The following is a 19,519-nucleotide window of genomic DNA, read 5'->3' as shown; positions in this document are numbered from 1 at the left end:
ATGACCACATTAAAGGTATCCTCCTTTTCTTGTGGGGTTCAGTCAAAAAACTAAAAATCTGCCAACATATTTTTTAGACTCTCTAATATTGATAATAGCCTAAAAAGTCCAGAATCAGTGGGACATAAAACAAAAGCATTATTTGTAATCTCAACTGTGCCTCATATATTTTCATATATTATACTTTTCATCTTGGATTTAGACATCTTAAATTACAAAACAAACATGTCACCATGGATTCCCTTTTATTGCTCACTTCACATTTTTACAGCAGAATCTTCACACAAGTTGAGATTAATTCAAGTTCAAAGGTCATGTGTTAGGAACATCACACAACTGCAAGAAGCTCTACTCTGCACATAGTCTCACAGATTTCTACAGGTGAGGTAAAGGATGGCACGACAGGTGCCATGATAGAATGAGCTCTTCACACGGGATGATGTAGTCCTGCCGAGGACTGCCGCTGTGAATCTGCAGGGACCGCTGCGCAACATCACTGAAAAGAGGTTTGTTCTTTTTTCTGCTCTCTACTGATGGCCATTATTCATGAAACTTTTTTTTTAAATATGTTGTTCTATAACATCTAGGAGATCAGCAGAAAATCTGATAGTACATAGCAAGTGATGTGTACCGTGGTTCCAGTTTGTTTGGCAGTGATAGTAAACGTGGCTGAACATAGGCATGACTGAAACCTGCAAAGACTTCAACCTAAAATAAAAAGAAGACGACATCACAGCTGTGGCCACGTTTGACTGACAGATTAGCTCTGGGGAAAAAAGAGCTGCATTCCAGTCGGATACATTAACAGTGACATGTGACCAGCTGGAGTTTCAGTCAAAGCTTCCACTAACTGCTCTACACTACAAAATCACATGTGAAAACAAAGAAAACGCCCTCTGCATTCGCGTCACTGATGCAGATTGTCACAGCGTCACATGGGAATTGGGGTTTGATTAAAAGCAGATTCAGAATCTGATGGTAAAGCAGACAGATTTCCAGCTGACTTTTGTGTTCATAATGAGAAATTAAAAGCTGCATTAGTCCCTGTGAATGGAAGAATTAAGCCAGTAAGGGTTTTGGCTCAACATTTACCAGTGAGGTAATGCTGATTACATGAAACAAAATGTAACTGATTATTACAATTATTACATATTTAGACCTATGACCAAAATACCCAGAGATCCCTCCTCTCTTTGGTCCCTGACTCCTTCTTCTCCTTCCTTGACATTATCAAAGATGCCATCACACTTTCTGCAATCAATTTATTATTTTAGTGATTAAACCTCAAGGTCAGACCTTGACAAAAAAGAATTAAGAAGACGTCTGTTCGATGTCTCTCCTGTAAAAATGACAGGAACATACAGTAACAAATGTTAGGTATCCTCTTTCTCATGAGAAGAAAAGCTGCTGGCAAAGTTGTTGTGTTTCCTCTGGACAGGAGACTTCATGGCCGACAGTCCGAGGGTCGCTGTAGATCTCATAGTCATTTCCTCCCTGTGACCAGAAACACACAGACACAGAGGTTAGACTGAGATTACTAAAGCTCATATACAAACACACCCTGCTTCTTTGGGATATACAGTATTTGTGTGTCTTGATTTTCTTTCCTTTTGCAGGTGAACTGTTGGTTTGTTCTGCTGCTGTGGGTTGAAAACTACACCCGAGCAGCATTTGGTTCATGCTGGAGATGAGGATATGGGGTCTACATCCTTCCCAAACTTGTAGAAAATATTTCAACATGTTTTTTTTCTAACTATGAACACAGTCAAGGTATTTTAACCTGTTTGTTCTTATTAACATGCACATTGTGACATAGAAAGGGTACTTAGACAGCAGCCCAGGGAAGGTGTGAGCCACTGCTGAAAATAACAAGCTGTTCACATTGTAGGAGAGACCATTCATGTTATCACACAGTTCAAGAAGTAAAATACAACAGGGAAAAGAGGAGGCTGTATTAAAAAGAGAATTACTGTAGTTAAAATGTGTTTGAATCTATACTTTGAAATAAGAGTATTATTAGAAAAACACAGAATGGATGAAGCAGATACAGGTTCCCATTGAACAAAGCAGCAGAAATGGTTCAGGTACAGTTAGTTTAACTGGGAATCACATGACAGTGAGCCAAAAATGAGCTGCCAGTATTATCCAGACAAATGTTTCTTCTTCCTGCATACAATCCCTGGCTGCTTGAAGTATTCTACACAAGTGCGCACATTTTTGGTCAATGCAATAACTGATCAGTGTCGGCACTGCACGAGAAAACACACATTAAACACTGCATGAAATGTGCCCTGCCTGAGAAGGCCACATAACATCTGACTATGTGCAACACCTGACTGCCTTACAAAAAGCTATATTCCAACAGGTGACAGGTGCCACAGAGTGGAGAGCCAGCAAGGTCCCAGAAGAACCTGTTTTACCAGTGGATGAAAGTCTCTTTAGAACAAGCAAGTACGGAAACACAACCATGTACCTGCAGTGACACCAGACATGTGTGCATGAAGTGCTGTGAGTGGTGCGGCGTTGTGTTATTTAGTTGTATCTTGCTCCTCAGGGCACCAAGAGTCTGTCCTCAACGTTTCATTCAGTTTCATAAGAACTGTAAGGATTTGGTCTCAACTACTAAGGAGGAGAGCTCTTTAATACCACCAGTGGCAACAATGCCTAATAATATCACATCAACCAGAAGAAATGTTGACTGGCACTTCCAGCCTGAATTACTTTGTAAAAATAGATGACAACAATAGTGGACTTGGCAAAAAGAAAAAAAACTTCATGGCTAATTATGGTACATAATGTGCTGTGAAAACAACGAACAGTGTCACTGAAGTCATGACAACAATGTCTGGACCAGCCAATTACAGCCAGGCATTACTTTTTCTGGATTCTGTTATTCTACACTATCGTGTTTGTATTATTGGTATTATTGGTACACTTTATTTTCTACACACTGCCATTTGCTGTAGATATTCTTTTTTGTGCAATACTTCTTCATTTCTACTATTTACTATTTTATTATTATGTATATAATCTTTTTACTGCTCGCTATTTTGATATTTTATTATGTATAGTTGGCTCTTTATAGTCCTAATTCACAATTCACTTATTTCACTGTGTGTAATGCTGCTGCTGGACTGCAATTTCCCAGCTTGGGATAAATAAAGTCTGTCTGTCTGTCTGTTATCTGTTATTGAATAAAATACATTTTTCAAAATGTTTGGCCTGTTTTATGTACCAGGGTTTCTGTGTTCGCATGTTTTGTGTAATGGGAACATCCATTTTTGAAACCGATCCAGCAGCCAACACATAGACTCCTCCGGGCATTAGCTCACTAAAAGTGTTTCTTTTTGCCACTAACTGACTCGGATGGTTGTTCAAAGTGTCTGACAACATTATGGAAGAGATCCCTACAGAAACTGCCCCCTATGTTAAAGAGCATCCTTTTTGTTTAACTATATCACTCTTGGCATTATAAATCACACTTCAAACATTCATTCAAACTCAAGAGAAACAAAATCCAAATCCTTCTTGGTTCATCTTTCCACCAAATCATCAACTCTGGTAATTCAGGAGGTGTGAGAGGGAGGACAGATTCCAGACAAGCAGCAGGGGGGGGGGGGGGGCAGCGTGTAGTGCTGGAATATTTTCACATCTAACTCAGAAATTATTTTCAGTAGATGATTTTACCGGAGATTGAAATATTTCGCCTTTATTCATAGCCTACATCTAGCAAAAACAAGGAAAAATATCCACATCCCAAAACTGAAAACTAAACACCTGCTCTACAAATGAATATCCAAACGTCGAATATTCGGGTCCAGCCCTATTACACTGTCAGAAAAAAGTATTGGAGAGCTGACTAAGAATGCCACAAAAAAGATTTTTTTAAGCCAGCAATCTGACTCACACACTCCAACATACACTCCATGATTTTTTTAACAGTGCCCAGTTAAAATATCAGCAATGAGGTCCTACTCCTGTTCTTAAGACTGAAATGTTCGGCTCCATCTTGGTGCTCTGTTCAGGCTGAGTTGGGGCTGGGCGACTCATGAGATTTGATTTTCAATAATGATTTTGGCTTCAATGAGACAACAAGACACCTGACATAAAATGATAATTGTGCTGCATTCTGTTTTGCAATGATGCTCTCATTGTGTCTGCTGTTATAAATCCAGTGTGCCCCTTTTCCTTTACAGAGGGGCACTCTCCTTGCCCAAAGTCTCTGCCAGTTCGTGGAGTGTTTAGTTCAGCTCGATCCAAGCTGATGGACGAGAACCTTTGGTCAACAAGCAAGTGCACGTACACACACTCATACACAGTGAACTTCTGTTGGAAGAGCAGGCAGGGACGGTTATTACGCACTGTGGCAGTATCAAAACCTCATACAAAGAAGTCAGAAAGGAGCCTAAGCATATGACAGCTTGCAGCGCAGGTATCGACCCTCTACAACGACGACTGTGCAACATGTCCACAGCTGACAGTGTGTTGCTCATCACGCACACAGAACGGACTAAAAGGACAGGGGGAAGCCCATGATGCTGCTGTGCATATTCCATTTATTTTTATTTGTTTTTCAGTTGAATCATAGTTAACAGTTAAGTTAAAAAACAATAAATGCATGATGTTTGAATGTGAGTAATCACATTCAGCAATCGAGATCATAACAGTGACCGAAATAATCGTAATTAGGAAAATCATAATCATAATCATCATAATGTTGAAATGTTCTGCAGAGTGGATAAATCTGTTCATGTAGGTTCAGCGAGGCAGACAGTCAAAAACTAACAGATGTGTTTTGAAATGTAGCCAAGTTAGTGTAGAGTAACCTGAATGATTAAGGGCTAACTCAGCAAGTGAACTGTAAACTGTAGGTGTCAGCCATCCACACAACATAGACTTCCATTATCAAAAACAAACCATACGCTGACTCGATGTTCCAAGTGTGTAATCTCCATGGGTTATACCTTCTGGTCTTTATACCACTGGTTTTACCTGCCAGTTCTATTAATATGATATTGATATTGTCTTTGAAAGAATCGACATGCACTCAGCTATTATTTTGCTGTCCTGCAGTACTGAACATACTCACTGGTTTGGTCTTGTCTCCAAAGAAGTGAATGGTTGAGTAGTTGTCCTTCTCAACAATCCCCAGACAGTATCTTTTATCCCAACCATCAGGAAACACATCAAAGCTGATCTGGCCTCCTGCAGAGGAACAAGGAGCCAGAGGCAGGAAGAGATGATGAGGAAGATTTACATCAAACTGACAAAGTGACCTGCTGTCTCATTCTGTCTCAATCTGCAATCGTTTTTTTATTTGTTAGCTTAAAGCACACACATCTGAAGCTGCTACTGATGCTGCGTTCTCAACAGATTTAAATGGACCTGCACTGCTTTTGAAAACAGATTCACTGTAAATACAAACTGTATAAGTGGCATGAATGCAGTTGACTCACCGATTGAAAAGGACAATCCTTTTCCTTTGAACTCCTCCTTTAATATGGACACAAACTTCTCTCTGATTTTCTCTTTCTGTAAGAAGCAAAGAGGAAATAAAAATCCCAGCCCTGCACATTTCTGTTATTGTTGTCTTCACTTCTGGGTGATGGTGTAATAAGCAAAGCTAAAGAGAAAAACACCATTTGACATGTACACTCTATCACAGTCTTGCTATCCTATAAAAGACTGACACACACTGCGAAGATACGCAAAGTTACAGCTGCATTAACTGATGTTCTGGTTGCTGGGTGCAGCAAAACAAGCTCAACATGACATTTGATATGTTAGCACATTGAAAAGATGTTTTGTCAAACATGATAACAAACAGTTAACAGTTAACTGATTACATAGTCATCAGCCATTTAATTTATTTATTCAGTTACTGGTCACATCCAATATTCACTGTCCTGGTCTCCATGCTCCACTATTTTCACCATGTCAGACAGTGGGTTTAGCAGAGGTTTTGGGGTGGAAATGAGTTGAGAGCAGTGAAAATGAGCCAGAACAGTACATTTACGTGCCATAAACCCAAAACCATGACCTGAAAGAAAAACAAATGATGCCTTTCCTGAGTGTGGCAATGAGTGTGCTACCTGATCCAGCTCGTAGAACTCTTTCCTCTCTTCCTGTGTACAGCTGCGTCCAATAGGGGAGACGTTCAACATGCCATTACGGAATTCAATGAATGTCCCCCTGTAAAACAATCCATGTTATAATTTGGTGGAAATTATACCATCGCTATCTGTAGCCCATCCATGGCGATCTATACCTCTTCTTAGGGAGTTTGATCTTGGCCATGTAGTTGAGACAGAAGTTGATGAATTCTTGCAGCAGCTCTTCTCCCATATGGGCCTGGATGGACTAATAACAGCAAGCAGACAAAGTAAAGTTCCTGTAACATAGGGTAACATCATAATATGCATACAGGCTAACTTTGTATTTTTTTGTTCATAAAACCAAGATTTGGATGGTAATTCACCCGAATCTGCCAAACAAAGACTGATAGAACAGGCGTAAAAGCAAACTAAAAAAGGGTATGCTTTGGACACAGAAGGTACGGCTACATCCACGCTAACACAGCTTTGTTCTATTCAATTTATTTTGTGCCAAATCACAACCAAAGTGGGTGGGCAGCCATCTGCCTCGTCTGGTTGGGTGAGAGGGTGAGAGGGTGAGAGGGAGAGAGGGTGAGAGGGAGAGAGAGAGAGAGAGAGAGACAGAGAGAGAGACAGAGAGAGAGACAGAGAGAGAGACAGAGAGAGAGAGAGAGGGTGAGAGACAGAGAGAGAGAGAGGGAGAGAGAGGGTGAGAGACAGAAAGAGAGAGAGGGAGAGAGAGAGGGTGAGAGACAGAAAGAGAGAGAGGGAGAGAGAGAGGGTGAGAGACAGAGAGAGAGAGAGAGAGAGAGGGTGAGAGACAGAAAGAGAGAGAGAGAGAGACAGACAGACAGACAGACAGACAGACAGACAGGCGGGGGATGGACAGAACTGTAATCACAGCAGCATTGACAGTTCTAATAGAGTTGTAGCTGTATGAAGTACATATGGCACGGTATATACATATGTGATGTATTTACATATCAACAGCAGATAGTATATGAACGTAATGCAGCACTATTGATCTAATATTAATGGTAGTATAGCTAACAACCACAATACTCTGATATTTTATAACCACTAAAGGGGAGACTTTCGGAAACACGGCTGACAGTTTTTGAGTTTGAAAACTTCAGGACTGTGTTGTGATTGTGTAGTCTGGCCCGGTGGACACGAGGATGCGGACACCCACGTTCGCTTCTTGACTGAGTCTTGTCAGTCACGAAGTGCCAGAACTTATCAACAGTGAGGTAAAAGTCATTTGAAAGTCTGCCAGGAACTCTATTCGCAAATGCAGCTGTGCCAACAGTACAGGAAACCAAAATCTGAGTGCAGCTTCATAATTCGATGATCACAAAAAAAAAAAAAAAACCTCTCTCTTTGATGTTACAACTAGGCTTGAGGCTCCTGTAGGTTTAAAAAGAGACTTGGTTAATAAACAACCTTTTAGGTTACGGTTTTGCTTGCTTATCAAAAAAGCGACAAGACGACTCAATGTGAGTGACGAGAACGCGCATCAGGCACTAATGGTGCATTCCATTTACCTCGGAAGTCGAATGACATCACACACGAGTTGACCGCGTTCCAGTACAACAAGTCAGAAAACCAAGATGGACGCCTCCAGGAAAACAAGGACAACAACGCATTACGTTGTATTTTGCACATAGAAATATGTCCACATACAGAGTCTGGATGGAGATTGTTTCTGATACAGTGCTGAAACGCTCATCTGAACGGGGAAAGTTTTCATTTTCAAACACCATTTTAAAATGAGAACATAGCCTTAATCTCACCTGGACAGAGAGAAGCTGCCCATTCTTATAGGCTACAAGACCATTCTCAGCAAACACATAGTCCACTTTCTGGATCACTGCACACAAAAACAAAGAGAACAACACAGAGTCAAACTGATGACATACTTGCAGGATAGATGTATAGAATTGGTCTACTATAGAGGTATAGATTTGTGTGTCTCACCATCATCTCCCAGCTGCTCTTTGATCTTGCAGAGGTCCGACCCTCCTACCACTCCGACTCGAACCCGAGTCTTGAGTTTGTCAAGGAACTCTGCCATATCTGGAGTCACACACTGAAAATGCACACAGAAGTTACATACTGACATGAGGGATAAACAACAGCAACAAAATGAATATAGAACAGTCATCATCATAACAGTCACTCAGCTTTTGCATAATTAAGTATAATAACGAAATGAAAATCTGCTTGCATTTCAGTTGTCAGATTCATATAAACTTTTACACATCCCAGCTGAAAAAGCCTGTGCTCATTTTTTCTTAAGCATTTTACAGTTGATTGATTGTTTATAATTAGTCACAGGATAATCACCTTTTCAGATTTTTGTATCAGTCTTCTGGTATTTCTATAAAATGTTTTAATGCAGTGATTGTACACACCTGCCTCTGGAAGCGCACGTCATCAAACAAAGACAAACAGTGGTCAGAAGCCATCTTTGTGGAAAAGCAGGTACTGTATGACTAATAGTAAATAACTAATTTGTCATAATAAAATACAATTGCTTGTTGATCATTTGTCCATTTTAAACAATAACATTAAACATATCTGGACGTGCACGCTCTCAATTCGCCACTTGCAGTTTGATTAAAACGAATATTTTGTGAAATTAGATAGCTTTGCTATCCCTATCCCTAAATATTACTATAACTTGCAAAATGTTATAGTAATATTTAGGGATACTCTGAATTATCCTGAAATAAAACAACCACGGTCATGTCAGGCAAGGCAAATCTTTGACGAGCTGAAACCGGTTATACTTGTTAGTAAAATGCCAAACATGATTAGCTTTAGCGTCCATTCATTTCGTGGACAAGACTGGTACGTGTTTGAATGTGGAAGATGACCAACAATGTCCATGTTTATCATGGTTTTACAGAATTTCTAGCAAACTTAAGTATTTAACGTTACAGCAAACTCAAACAAACAGTCAAAAAAACAAACAAAAAACAAACAAACACTTAGCTAGTAGGATTCTCTCGCTTTTGCGTTCAGCCGGGCACGTCCTGTTGAGGGATTGACGAGTGACCAAACTAATTTGCTCATATACGACGGTGTCCATACACTATTGTTTATTAATATTATACCAGTGAGTGCACTGACTGTCGCTCGTAGCAGCCTAAACACACATCAGCTGCTGTGAGGGTGGAACTATTTGTCCAAGTAAAGGTTTCTCCGGAACACAGTGTCGCTCGGAATAACAACGTGGAGCCGGATGTTGAACTGACATACCGTACTATCAAAAGATTGTATCGTTATTTTCACTCTCACACACTCACTCACTCACTCTCTCTCTCTCTCACACACACACACACACACACACACACACACACACTCTACCTGTCTCGCGGCCGTTAGCGTGCCATCAACATCGAAGAGACAGAGTGTACTCGAGTCCATAGCGTTGTCACTCATCTTGTCTGCTTCCAATATAGATGCGGTCTGTTCCTCACTGTAAACAGTGCTGCTGTTCTCTCCACAGTAGTATATAATCCAACTACAGAACTGCCGAGAACGACAACTAATACCAAAGACACTCTATCACAACATCACTGCCCATTCAGGAACTGAGACGCCTCACTGAACAGTCATTTCCGGTATTGTGTGACGTGGATGCTGACCCGTCCCTTGAGGAGGCTAGTGGCAGGTCCTGAGTCCATTCAATCCGCAGGGAAAAGTCAACGTGAGCCGATTTTTTCGCCCCTGAGTCAGCGAAGTAAATATTGGACCCATACTCTCATAATCCTCAGAGCATTCTGACACTAAAATGGCATTTTTCAGACAGACAAATAAGAAGAAAATTAACTTTGTCCGACACCTGTCTCTGATTCTCCAACCTGAGTTAGCTAAACATACAATGAATATTTGGGCAACAAACAAAGCTGTCCAATGTAACACTTAGGTAAAAAACATATAAGCAAAAGTGCCCTCTTAAATGCCTCTATGGTAGATAAAACATGATAAAGTTCTCTCTAGCAGCTCAATGTGCAAGAAAAATGTTCTCTGGGGAGCCTTACCAGTGCCCTACATGCTAGAAAATGAGTTTGCCTCTTCATGCCTGGAAATGGTTAAGAAGTTAATAGTTCCCTGTGTGTTACAGAGGTGTTGTAGTTATATGTATAACCTCTGTTATATGTACATCTGAGTCACATAAAAAAAAAAAAAAAAAATTTGAATTTTAACCAGGGTTTGGAACTGTCTCACCATAAATGCAAAACTTTCTGCACACTGGTACCCCACCACATGCAGATGGTGCCCTTTTTATCTGCCTGTCAGACAGCACGAGTCTGCAGCTGCAAACAGCCGGCTGTGGCACAGATAAATGTAATTGCTGAGCAAAGGCAAGGTGTTGTCACACCTCAAGGCTGTTAGAAACTGAATATAAAGATTCATGACACAATACAAGGCCACGGAGTGGGCATATTTTCAGAAGATGAGTGAAAAATTGATATCATGACCTTTGTGGTTGACATCATATCACATCACATCTTACTGATCTCAACTCAAAGCTACAAGGAAAGCATGACTCAGCATGTGATTTCATAGCAGCTGTCCAGTCTTCGAGGTGGATCTCCAGATAGACTTCACAGACTTTGCAGCTGTGAAACAACAAACCACAAACAACAAACATTTGGGAGAGAGGTTTCCACATACAAACAAACATTTATTTCCTTTTTGTTTGAGAATGCTGAAGGGAGTTATTTTATGCCATTTCTTTCAAAACTTCTTTCTGACTTCCATTTGGACCAGGTATTTAACAGATCAGTGCATTTGGTTTGTCTTTTTTAATCTCTTTTAGTGATTTTAATTGATGTCGATATTCTGCATTTGCCTGTTCGAAAGTTATTTTCAAAAATGTTAAAACGTGTTTTGAACGTCGTTTTACTACTAGGGGCTTTCTGTAAATGTTTGTATCATATTGGCTGTCTGAGGTGTGTGTTGTACCCCCAAGAAAACCTAAAGATCTTCAAGCTCTAGAGATAATGTACTTGATTTTTTCAGAAATTATGGATATACTAATAACTTTATGTAGCTCACTGAGGAATAACTGTCCACGTTTTTGTGTACATTAATTATTTTAGCGTTTTATTCTCACATTGTGCATGTTCCCCTTATGAAAGCACTGCTAATTTTGGTATTGTTCTACAACATGCTTTCCTCTGACAGAGGGTGTGTCTTATTACGAAAAGGCCTACATTTTGCCTTTTTTAGTTTGTACATCACGTAGTCTTTGCACTGCATAGCAGCTATTGATTCAGTGGTTTTCCAGTATGTAAACAATGTGTCTGTGTCTATGTATGCATGTATATTCAGTGAAAATGTTAAATTTTAGTAGTTTTCATATTCAGTTTGGCGTCTCACTTATTCGACAGATGCATGTATAATTACCCACTGACATTGTGTTTTGAAGCGAAATGCGGAAGTTTTATTTTCATTTTCTGGCCAGTTCAGCAGTCGCCTGAGTCCGTTAGAACCACACGAGTTTTGTTTTTGACTTGACCTAAGACTGGCACTTTGAGTTGTGTCTTTGTAATGTAACTTGTTGAATTAAACGAAATAGAAACGGGCATATGGTTGTTTCTGGCTGTTAAAATGCACCCCGACCACACATAACATCAACAGATAAACATATCCCGACTCCGAGCAAACAAAGGACAATTCGCGCCGTATGTTTAAAAGTCCGGGTCAACCAATCAGCGTGTTGACTAAGCGTACAAACTTGCTGCCCTGATCGCATACAGCACAGCCAATCGCAGCACAGTATGTTTCTTCTATCATAAATTTAAATTTAAATACTCAAAGCTGACCAATCCGCTGATGGCGGGGAGGAGTTGTAAAAGTACTTGTAGTTAAGTTTGTTCGGCCTCGCAGGCAGTGACAAAACAGTTGCGCTTTCTTCCTCATTCAGTCATTTACAACTTGTCTTTCCGAGAACAGGTAAGGTTTCGCTGTTTTTTCGTAGTTGTGATTTGCTGTTTTTGTTTTTTTTTTTTTTAAATAAAACTCACCAGGATTTTCTTTGGTGGTTTGGTGTATTGTCTACGACGACACAATTCCGTACTTATGTACGTTTACCAGTTAAAGACCATTAGTGAATAAAGTAGTATGTTCGCTAAACCTGAAGTCACAACGTTGTCTTATAATGTCTCTGAAGAAAATCATCCGTCGTTCTGCTTTATCCACATAACAGCGGTACGGTTTGTTTCGACACTGAAACAAGCAATGCGCTCTGTGCGCGACATGCAGTTCAAACGCCATTTGGTTTGGTAACTTAACCTGCTTCGCGAAGAAGGCTCCTACAGTTAAAGTTTGAATTCAGTCGCCATTTGGTTTAGACTCAGCCTCGTGGTTAGTTGAGCTCTAGTTAAAAGCAGAAGAGCAGTCGGGTGAAATTAAAGTAGTCGCTTTAATGTTACTTTGTAAGCTTTTGGCGCAGTTTAGTTTAGGCGGGAAGATACAAAATGGAGGCAAGTCTTTTTGTCACAGTGAAGCAGAAATCCGATTAGAGCCTTAAAACGCCCTTGGGCGTCTGCGAGCTCGGTTTGTGTATATTAACGTTACTTGCAATACTCGAATAATGGCGGCAAATGTTAAGCTGTTTGTTCGAGTCGATGTTCACCACGGTAAGCTAAAAGTTAGTATCTTAAGTTGTGCATGGGCAACGCACAATCGCTTAACATTAACATTACGTTACTGCCTGCCCTGATGCTTTGCCACTCCTCGCTGTTCATCGTGTTTCATGTGATCCATTTTGCAATGATTTCTAGATCAACCGCAGCCATGAGAAAGGACCCAAATAAACCAAGAGGGAAAATGACCTCCTATGCTTACTTTGTGGCGACATGCCGTGAAGAGCACAAAAAGAAACACCCAGGGACCACTGTAAGCTTTGCAGAGTTTTCCAAGAAATGCTCCGAGAGATGGAAGGTAAGTTAACGTCTTTAAATTTTATAGGTCTTGTGATTCATTACCAAGAAACTTATTTGGGATGGATATTTATTTTCCCAAATCAAACCAGCCAAGGCAAAACTATTGGAACAGTAGAAGCCTAAGACTATTGTAGAAGTGCCACAGAAGCAGAGATTTAATTTGCATCAGAGGCTATATTTATTTTATTGGTTATTTGCCTCCCTCTGCATGGCCCTTTTCCCTCCACAGTTGGATGAATCAGGCATAGATACTTAACAGAAGATGTCCTCCATGTTAGGCATACGTGCTTAAAGAGATAAAATTCTGCAACTATTCTCGAATGTGGCAAATCACAGCTCTTGTATAGAAAAGCATTCTGGAAGTATACAATATTTTTAGGACAACCAGAATTTTGAGAAATGTATGGTTTCCTTTTTGTAGACCATGTCACCCAAGGAGAAGGTGAAGTTCGAGGATATGGCTAAGAATGACAAGATCCGCTACGACCAAGAGATGAAATCGTACGTCCCCCCTAAAGGTGCCAAGCAGGGCAAGAAGAAGAAGGACCCCAACGCGCCCAAGAGGCCACCGTAAGTCTCCACACTGCCCCTTGCAGGGTTTAAAAGACAAATGAATCAGACTAGAGGAGAAGGTTGTTAGATTTAACCTCTACATTCAGGCAGGAATGCAGTCCGGTGCTTTGTGACATTAACCCATTCCCTCTTTCTCCAGTTCTGCTTTCTTCGTCTTCTGCTCTGATCACCGTCCCAGGATCAAGGAGGAGAACCCTGGTATTTCTATCGGTGAAATTGCCAAGAAGCTTGGCGAGTTGTGGGCTGCACAGAGTCCTAAAGACAAGGCACCCTATGCAGCCAAGGCTGCCAAACTGAAGGAGAAGTATGAGAAGGTATGCACCAGCTGCCAAATGTTTGTGTTGTTCCAGCAGGGTAAAGCAACGTAGTATTGAAATAGAGGTCTGACACGTCCTATGAACAGACCCGACTGACTGAAATGGTATCAACACTTATTTCAGTGTCTATGTGGTCTGGAGAAGTTACTTAAATCTTCCCTCTTTTCCACAATAGGATGTTGCTGCCTACAGAGCCAGAGGTGGTTCAGGGAAGAGTGATGCTGGTAAGAAGAGTGGCCCAGGCAGGCCCGCTGCCAAGAAAGCAGAGCCAGTTGATGATGATGACGATGATGATGATGATGACGAGGATGATGAGGAGGAGGAAGATGAAGATGAGGATGACGACGATGATGATGACTAAGCAGTTTGTGTTGTAGGGTGTGAATTTTGCAATGCATTGTTCAGCGTAACTCCTGTTTTGTGTGGATGATTCCAACAGTATAGCCTGCTGTCCCTGTTGGTCTGCCTCTGTAGGATATCGACGTTTTCCTTATTCAAATTCAGGGATTAGTTTTTATTTTGGTAGTCCCCTTGTGATTTTTTTTTTTTACGTTTTTCTGCTGAACTTGGGTTTGTTTCATCTCAATCCATGTCGTTATCTAAATAGGCATCCAGATAATGAATCCTGTGGTAATGCAAAGAACTGAAATTCCTGTACAGGCAGTGGACAGCAGCAAATCAGTGAAGTTTTAAATGTATGTTTCTTAAAGCACTGCTTATGTTTTCTGTTTAGTGGTGCTGTTTCTTCACTGTTATTTTACTACCAGGGGTTATGTGTAGTTTGATTAAAGAGGTTTGCAGCCATTTTTAATGTGGAACTTTGGAAACTTTAATGTAGAATGAATTTTTTTTTTTTGTAATAAAATTTTGTATATTGATTAGAATTGTGTAGACTCTTAATTAGTAAATATTGAATGAACTTTATTTGTAGAGCGCTTTTACAACGCAAGCCAGCATTCACCCGTTCACACAGTGGACATTATGAGCATCAACAGCCTCCCCAATACTAAACTCAGAATCTTAACTGGGCTACAGACGTAGATATTTAAGTGTTTCATTAGTAAACTAGCAACTAGTTGAGGTCCAAAGTCCTGTATTTCTTTCTTGGTGCTTCAGTGATACAGGTGGAACTGATCATGTTCATGAAAATGTAGATATATTAGCAATATTTACTAATGCAAGGATTGTTATCAAATGAATTTTAAAGGGTTTAATGAGCATGGTCACAGTGACCTTGCTGACAGTAATATACGCCCCTGTTCTCCAGAGTTTGCCATGGTGTTCAAGGCGTAGGACAAAGCCTGGGCTCCAGCCAGGCATACAGGTGAAGCAGCCCACTGACTGACTTTGACAACACAGAAATAAATGCACACTCTCCTTGAGAAAAGCAAAGGCCAGTTATTGCATCAAATTAATCTATGTCTTTTACGATCCTGTCAACATTTTGGAAAGCAGTAAATGTAAATAAAAATGTCTATTCCTTCTGATGTTACAGTTAATGGCCTCTTACTGACAATAAACAAGGCATCAGAGTTGTTATGCTTTCAACACACATTTTGCTGCTCCTGGGAACCAGTTTGTTATGGTGTGCCCAGGATCTGCTCTTCAGAGTCAGACATTGGCCCAGGTCCCCTCCTCAAACTGTACACCCTCAGTTCAGCCCACAGGCCTTCACTTCTGCTGATTGGGAGGCACTTCAAGCTACTGATTGCAGGAAAGCAACTGAGGAAGATAAACTAGACCCTTATTTGTTAAAGCTCTTTGCATTCTGTCATTCACTGATGAACAAACTGCACATCTATTCAATCTATTTCTATACTGGAATTATTCCTGAGATGTGGAAATCTCCACATGTATTCCCACTACATATGGGTGGTGACAAAAATGGTCTGAACAACTATTGGCCAATTTCCAAACTGTCACTTCTTGCTAAAATCCTGTAGTCATTGGTAAATAATCATCTCGAATCATTCCTCTCAAGAAAGTCTGTTCATACCAGTCTGGCTTTTGAGCTAAATGCAGAACTGTCACTGCTATTACTTTGGTTACAAGTGAAATTGTATTTGCTGTTGATAAAGGGAATCATTTTACTGTCCTCTTTGTAGATTTGGGAAAGAAGCATTTGATACTGTTGCTCATGCTATGCTCGACAGAGGCTGTGTGATATTGCTTCTGACTCCTGTAAATGGTCCAGGTTTACCTGTCCCACAGACAGTACGAAAAATGAGCACAATTGTACCAGTAGGTCTATTAAAACCATGATTACAAACTACGCCGTTCTTAAATGTAGCTTAACTGTGTTCTGTTGTTGTTGGTTTTCTCATTTATTATTTTTGTGTGTATTTATTCTCTGTTAATGAGAAATGATGGAAATGAGGGCATGCCCTCAATGATTTTTCAAGATTTTAAATAAAGGTTGAATGAATGAATGAATATTTTTGTCTATTATTCGTCATGGTACAATCACCTTTACTTGAGTATGCCCATGTTCTGCAACTGCAGAGAGCATCTCTGCTACACTCCATTTCAGAGGGAAATAGTGTACTTTTTACTGCACTACATGTAAAACACACGATGAGCTTCTAAAATCCATTCACAGTCACCTCAGCCAACAAAACAACTCCAGCTCACATTGTTATAATAATCCAATAACAAGTAAGACAGCAAGTAGCACTATGAAACGAGTCATTGGAAATAATGAGTGGTTTTACTTTAGTTACCTTGAAAGTGTTTTATGTTATTATGTTTTTGTACTTTTTCATTGATATTTTAATGTATTTTTTTTTTTTAATCAATATGGAGCTGGTTTTCCCTGAGTGCACGAGGATGCAGGTGAGCATGCGTTTGACTGGAGGGCTCTTCTTCTCATTCCTCTATTTTGTGCCTCCTCGTCTCCTCACTCCTACGCCTCAGAGCGCCATCTTGCAGCGTGTCTGCAGGAGAGGAGTGAGGAGAGAGGAGACTACACCCAATTCAACTGCTGTTATCATGGCCTTATGTTCACAGCTGCAAACAGCTGCTAACTCAAATTATTCTATCAACAAAAACGCATTCTGCACTAATTTCATGTATTTCATGTTGTCATCCAAAGTGTAGTGAGCTGAGTAACCAGTTACTCAACTAAATGCAGCTTCACTTCACTTGAGCTATCCCTGGAGAAATGTAGCAAGTTAAGATACAGCAACATGGCAAAAGTAGTTTTCCTTAAGTGCAACCAATAAAACTGTCAGTCAATCAGACAGGCAGGCAAACAATGTTAAGTTCAGTTGCTTATTAACAAGCAACTGAACTGAGCTGTGCTCTCTGCTCCAAAACCAATATGGCAACAAACTTTCCTTCATGTAAACTAAGCTTGCATGTCCATATTCCCCTGCAGCAGAGATGTTGTTGGCATCAGCCTGATGATTGGTAAGTGATGTCACTGTCATATGGCAGTGTTTCTGTCGACTACACACACACGTCCGTGTATGACGGTGGCGTCACTTACTGATCCTTAACAGTTTTATTTCAGACTGCAGCAGAAAGCACCGCTGCGTTTGAGCTCCAGAAATGCTTGGCGAAATTTAGCTTGTGTGGACACTACTGCATATGACAAATAAAAGAGCGAAGCTAGTGTGTGTGTGTGTGTGTGTGTGTGGCTCAGCAGGTTTGCATATATAACGCATTCCCTCAGTTGAGAACCTATAAGGCTCATGGAGAATAACGTCAGTAGGAGAATGGATGGAAGGATGGATGATTTAAATCTGACACTGTGAACAGCCTTCTCCAGCAGGTTAGATGTGCAGCATAAATGACCAGGCACCCCCTGTCTCCTTTAATATGCCGATGACACAGAAATTTTAAGTGTCATTGCAAAAAGCGATGAAAAAGTGTGGATAGTCCTGATCCAAACACGGTGCTGACTCAGGGAAGCGAACCCTGGATTACACTAATATAATCATACATCATGCTGGACACAGAGGAGACACACGCACGCGCTGATGGTCTTACTGACACTCTGGATAGCCAATATCTGATCAAGATGATTATTTCCACGGACCAATCACTGCCGTCGTGACGCCCCACCTGACGCGGAGGACGGTGAGCTGGGGGCGTTTCAGCACCTGGGAGCTGTCCATTGTGCACGAGCCAACCGACAACTGACGGTAAGAAGAAAAACGCACACACACACAAGCTGCCCGCTGGAATATAACTGAACAGCCACGGCACACAAAACATCGAGGTAACATTTAATGACTGCACGTTTTCACCGAGCGGCTGCTCCGTGAGATCAGCCGGACCACAGCTGCGATGCTCGACTGTCTGAATAACAGACTGTTTCCACCCGGATTAGTTTGTGCTGCAGAAACCTGTTGATGATCTACATGTTCTGATCGGTAAGAGACAGAAACGAGGCACCAAACCGCGTCTGGTGACGGCTGGTGGAGCAGTTTAGGCTGAAACGGCTCGTAGCCTACACACAGGGTTAGCCTATTATCAAACACGTAACTGTTCAACGCCTTTTTCTCATTACTGTCATGTCTGGAACGACGTATTTCTGTTAATATTTGATTCGTGCTAAGTGAATGCCTCTTCTGTACCAGCACTGAGTGAGCACAGTTTTGGTGATTTGCATGTGAAGAATATGTCTGGCGCCTGGGTTGAGCTCAAATAAATCACTGAAATGCGGTGGAAACAAGCGGTTATGTAACGGAGACGTGTACCACAACTTTCACCCTTCAGTCAAATGTTGTATGTGTGTGATACACCCATGTCATCTGCAAATGACACAATCCGTGCTCATCGAAAACTAGGCCTAAATGAACTTTACCCGAGGAGAGGACCCCTGTCAGGTCTGCAGGGCTGTTTGCTCTTGATGCCATCAGAGGCTGATGGGAGCATATTAGTTTGGCTGTATTTGGTAATAAACCAAAGTATTGGACCAGCTGAAAGTTTGATGTGATGATGGCACCAGAAAAGTGAAGGAATCACTGAAAGTGAAACTCATGGTGGCACCAGAAGAAAAGTCAGGGAATCATTCTCAGGAAGCCACAAATGTTTGCTCCAAGTGTGATTGAAATCCATCCAATTGTTGTTGAAATATTTCAGTTTTACCAAAGTGACAGACGAATAAGTGATTATGTGACTGTGTTAAGTTCAGTTGTGACTACAGACAGCACAAACTTAATACTACAAAAGTCACCAGCTGTATCTGCAACCACTGCAATATGCATTTTGACCATCATTTTAATAAGGTAAATTTATTTAAGAATGCTGTGTGTATTTATTACCGTTAAATAAATCCACCAAGTTGAGTTCAGCCTCCTCTCCTCTCTGTGTGTTGTTGTGAGAGCAGTCTCTCCATGTGACCACAGTAGAAGTGTCATTCAATGAATCTGGATTTCAGATTGCAAGACTAAAATCTCTCAGCAACAATCGATCTTACAGGTGATGAGAAAAACTGAATGCACGGAGGCATTTGGGAACCAAGACAACAGCAGTTGTTGAATGTTAGATAAGATTATCGTTTATTCATCCCCGGCACGGAAATTTGTCGTGTTGCTCTGGGGTCAGCTTTGGCAGTTTTGTTCAC

At 40.8% G+C, this 19,519-nt stretch overlaps 2 protein-coding genes across 2 annotated transcripts; one reads left to right on the top strand and one right to left on the bottom strand.

The window, feature by feature from the left end:
• Positions 1–232: 232 nt before the first annotated feature.
• Positions 233–9,707, bottom strand: pmm2 (phosphomannomutase 2). Its single transcript, XM_041966827.1, has 8 exons — positions 9,468–9,707; positions 8,073–8,184; positions 7,889–7,965; positions 6,269–6,360; positions 6,093–6,192; positions 5,457–5,532; positions 5,090–5,205; positions 233–1,494 (listed from the first exon to the last, which is right to left on the bottom strand). The coding sequence occupies exons 1-8, from the start codon at positions 9,540–9,542 to the stop codon at positions 1,390–1,392; spliced, it is 753 nt and encodes a 250-aa protein (XP_041822761.1). The 5' UTR covers positions 9,543–9,707; the 3' UTR covers positions 233–1,389.
• Positions 9,708–11,951: 2,244 nt separating this feature from the next.
• hmgb2a (high mobility group box 2a) lies at positions 11,952–14,825 on the top strand. Its single transcript, XM_041966829.1, has 5 exons — positions 11,952–12,065; positions 12,896–13,055; positions 13,479–13,627; positions 13,770–13,944; positions 14,123–14,825. Exons 2-5 carry the CDS (start codon positions 12,909–12,911, stop codon positions 14,306–14,308), a joined length of 657 nt encoding a protein of 218 aa, XP_041822763.1. The 5' UTR covers positions 11,952–12,065; positions 12,896–12,908; the 3' UTR covers positions 14,309–14,825.
• Positions 14,826–19,519: the final 4,694 nt, after the last annotated feature.

Source organism: Chelmon rostratus, chromosome 3 (genome assembly GCF_017976325.1).
Source record: "Chelmon rostratus isolate fCheRos1 chromosome 3, fCheRos1.pri, whole genome shotgun sequence".
NCBI classification, from domain to species: Eukaryota; Metazoa; Chordata; class Actinopteri; order Chaetodontiformes; family Chaetodontidae; genus Chelmon; species Chelmon rostratus.
Note: the sequence above shows the minus strand (reverse complement) of the source record. Positions and strands in the feature narration are given on the sequence as shown.

Bases quoted from the DNA above. Each gene is read 5' to 3' on its own strand.
- pmm2 (XM_041966827.1), bottom strand. From the start codon at position 9,542: ATGAGTGACAACGCTATGGACTCGAGTACACTCTGTCTCTTCGATGTT. The intron at 6,361-7,888 runs GTGAGATTAAGG...TGCTGTTATTAG, and splicing joins GGCAGCTTCTCTCTGTCCAG to TCCATCCAGGCCCATATGGG. The intron at 1,495-5,089 runs GTGAGTATGTTC...TTCTGGTCACAG, and splicing joins TTGGAGACAAGACCAAACCA to GGAGGAAATGACTATGAGAT.
- hmgb2a (XM_041966829.1), top strand. From the start codon at position 12,909: ATGAGAAAGGACCCAAATAAACCAAGAGGGAAAATGACCTCCTATGCT. The intron at 13,056-13,478 runs GTAAGTTAACGT...TCCTTTTTGTAG, and splicing joins AATGCTCCGAGAGATGGAAG to ACCATGTCACCCAAGGAGAA. The intron at 13,945-14,122 runs GTATGCACCAGC...TTTCCACAATAG, and splicing joins TGAAGGAGAAGTATGAGAAG to GATGTTGCTGCCTACAGAGC.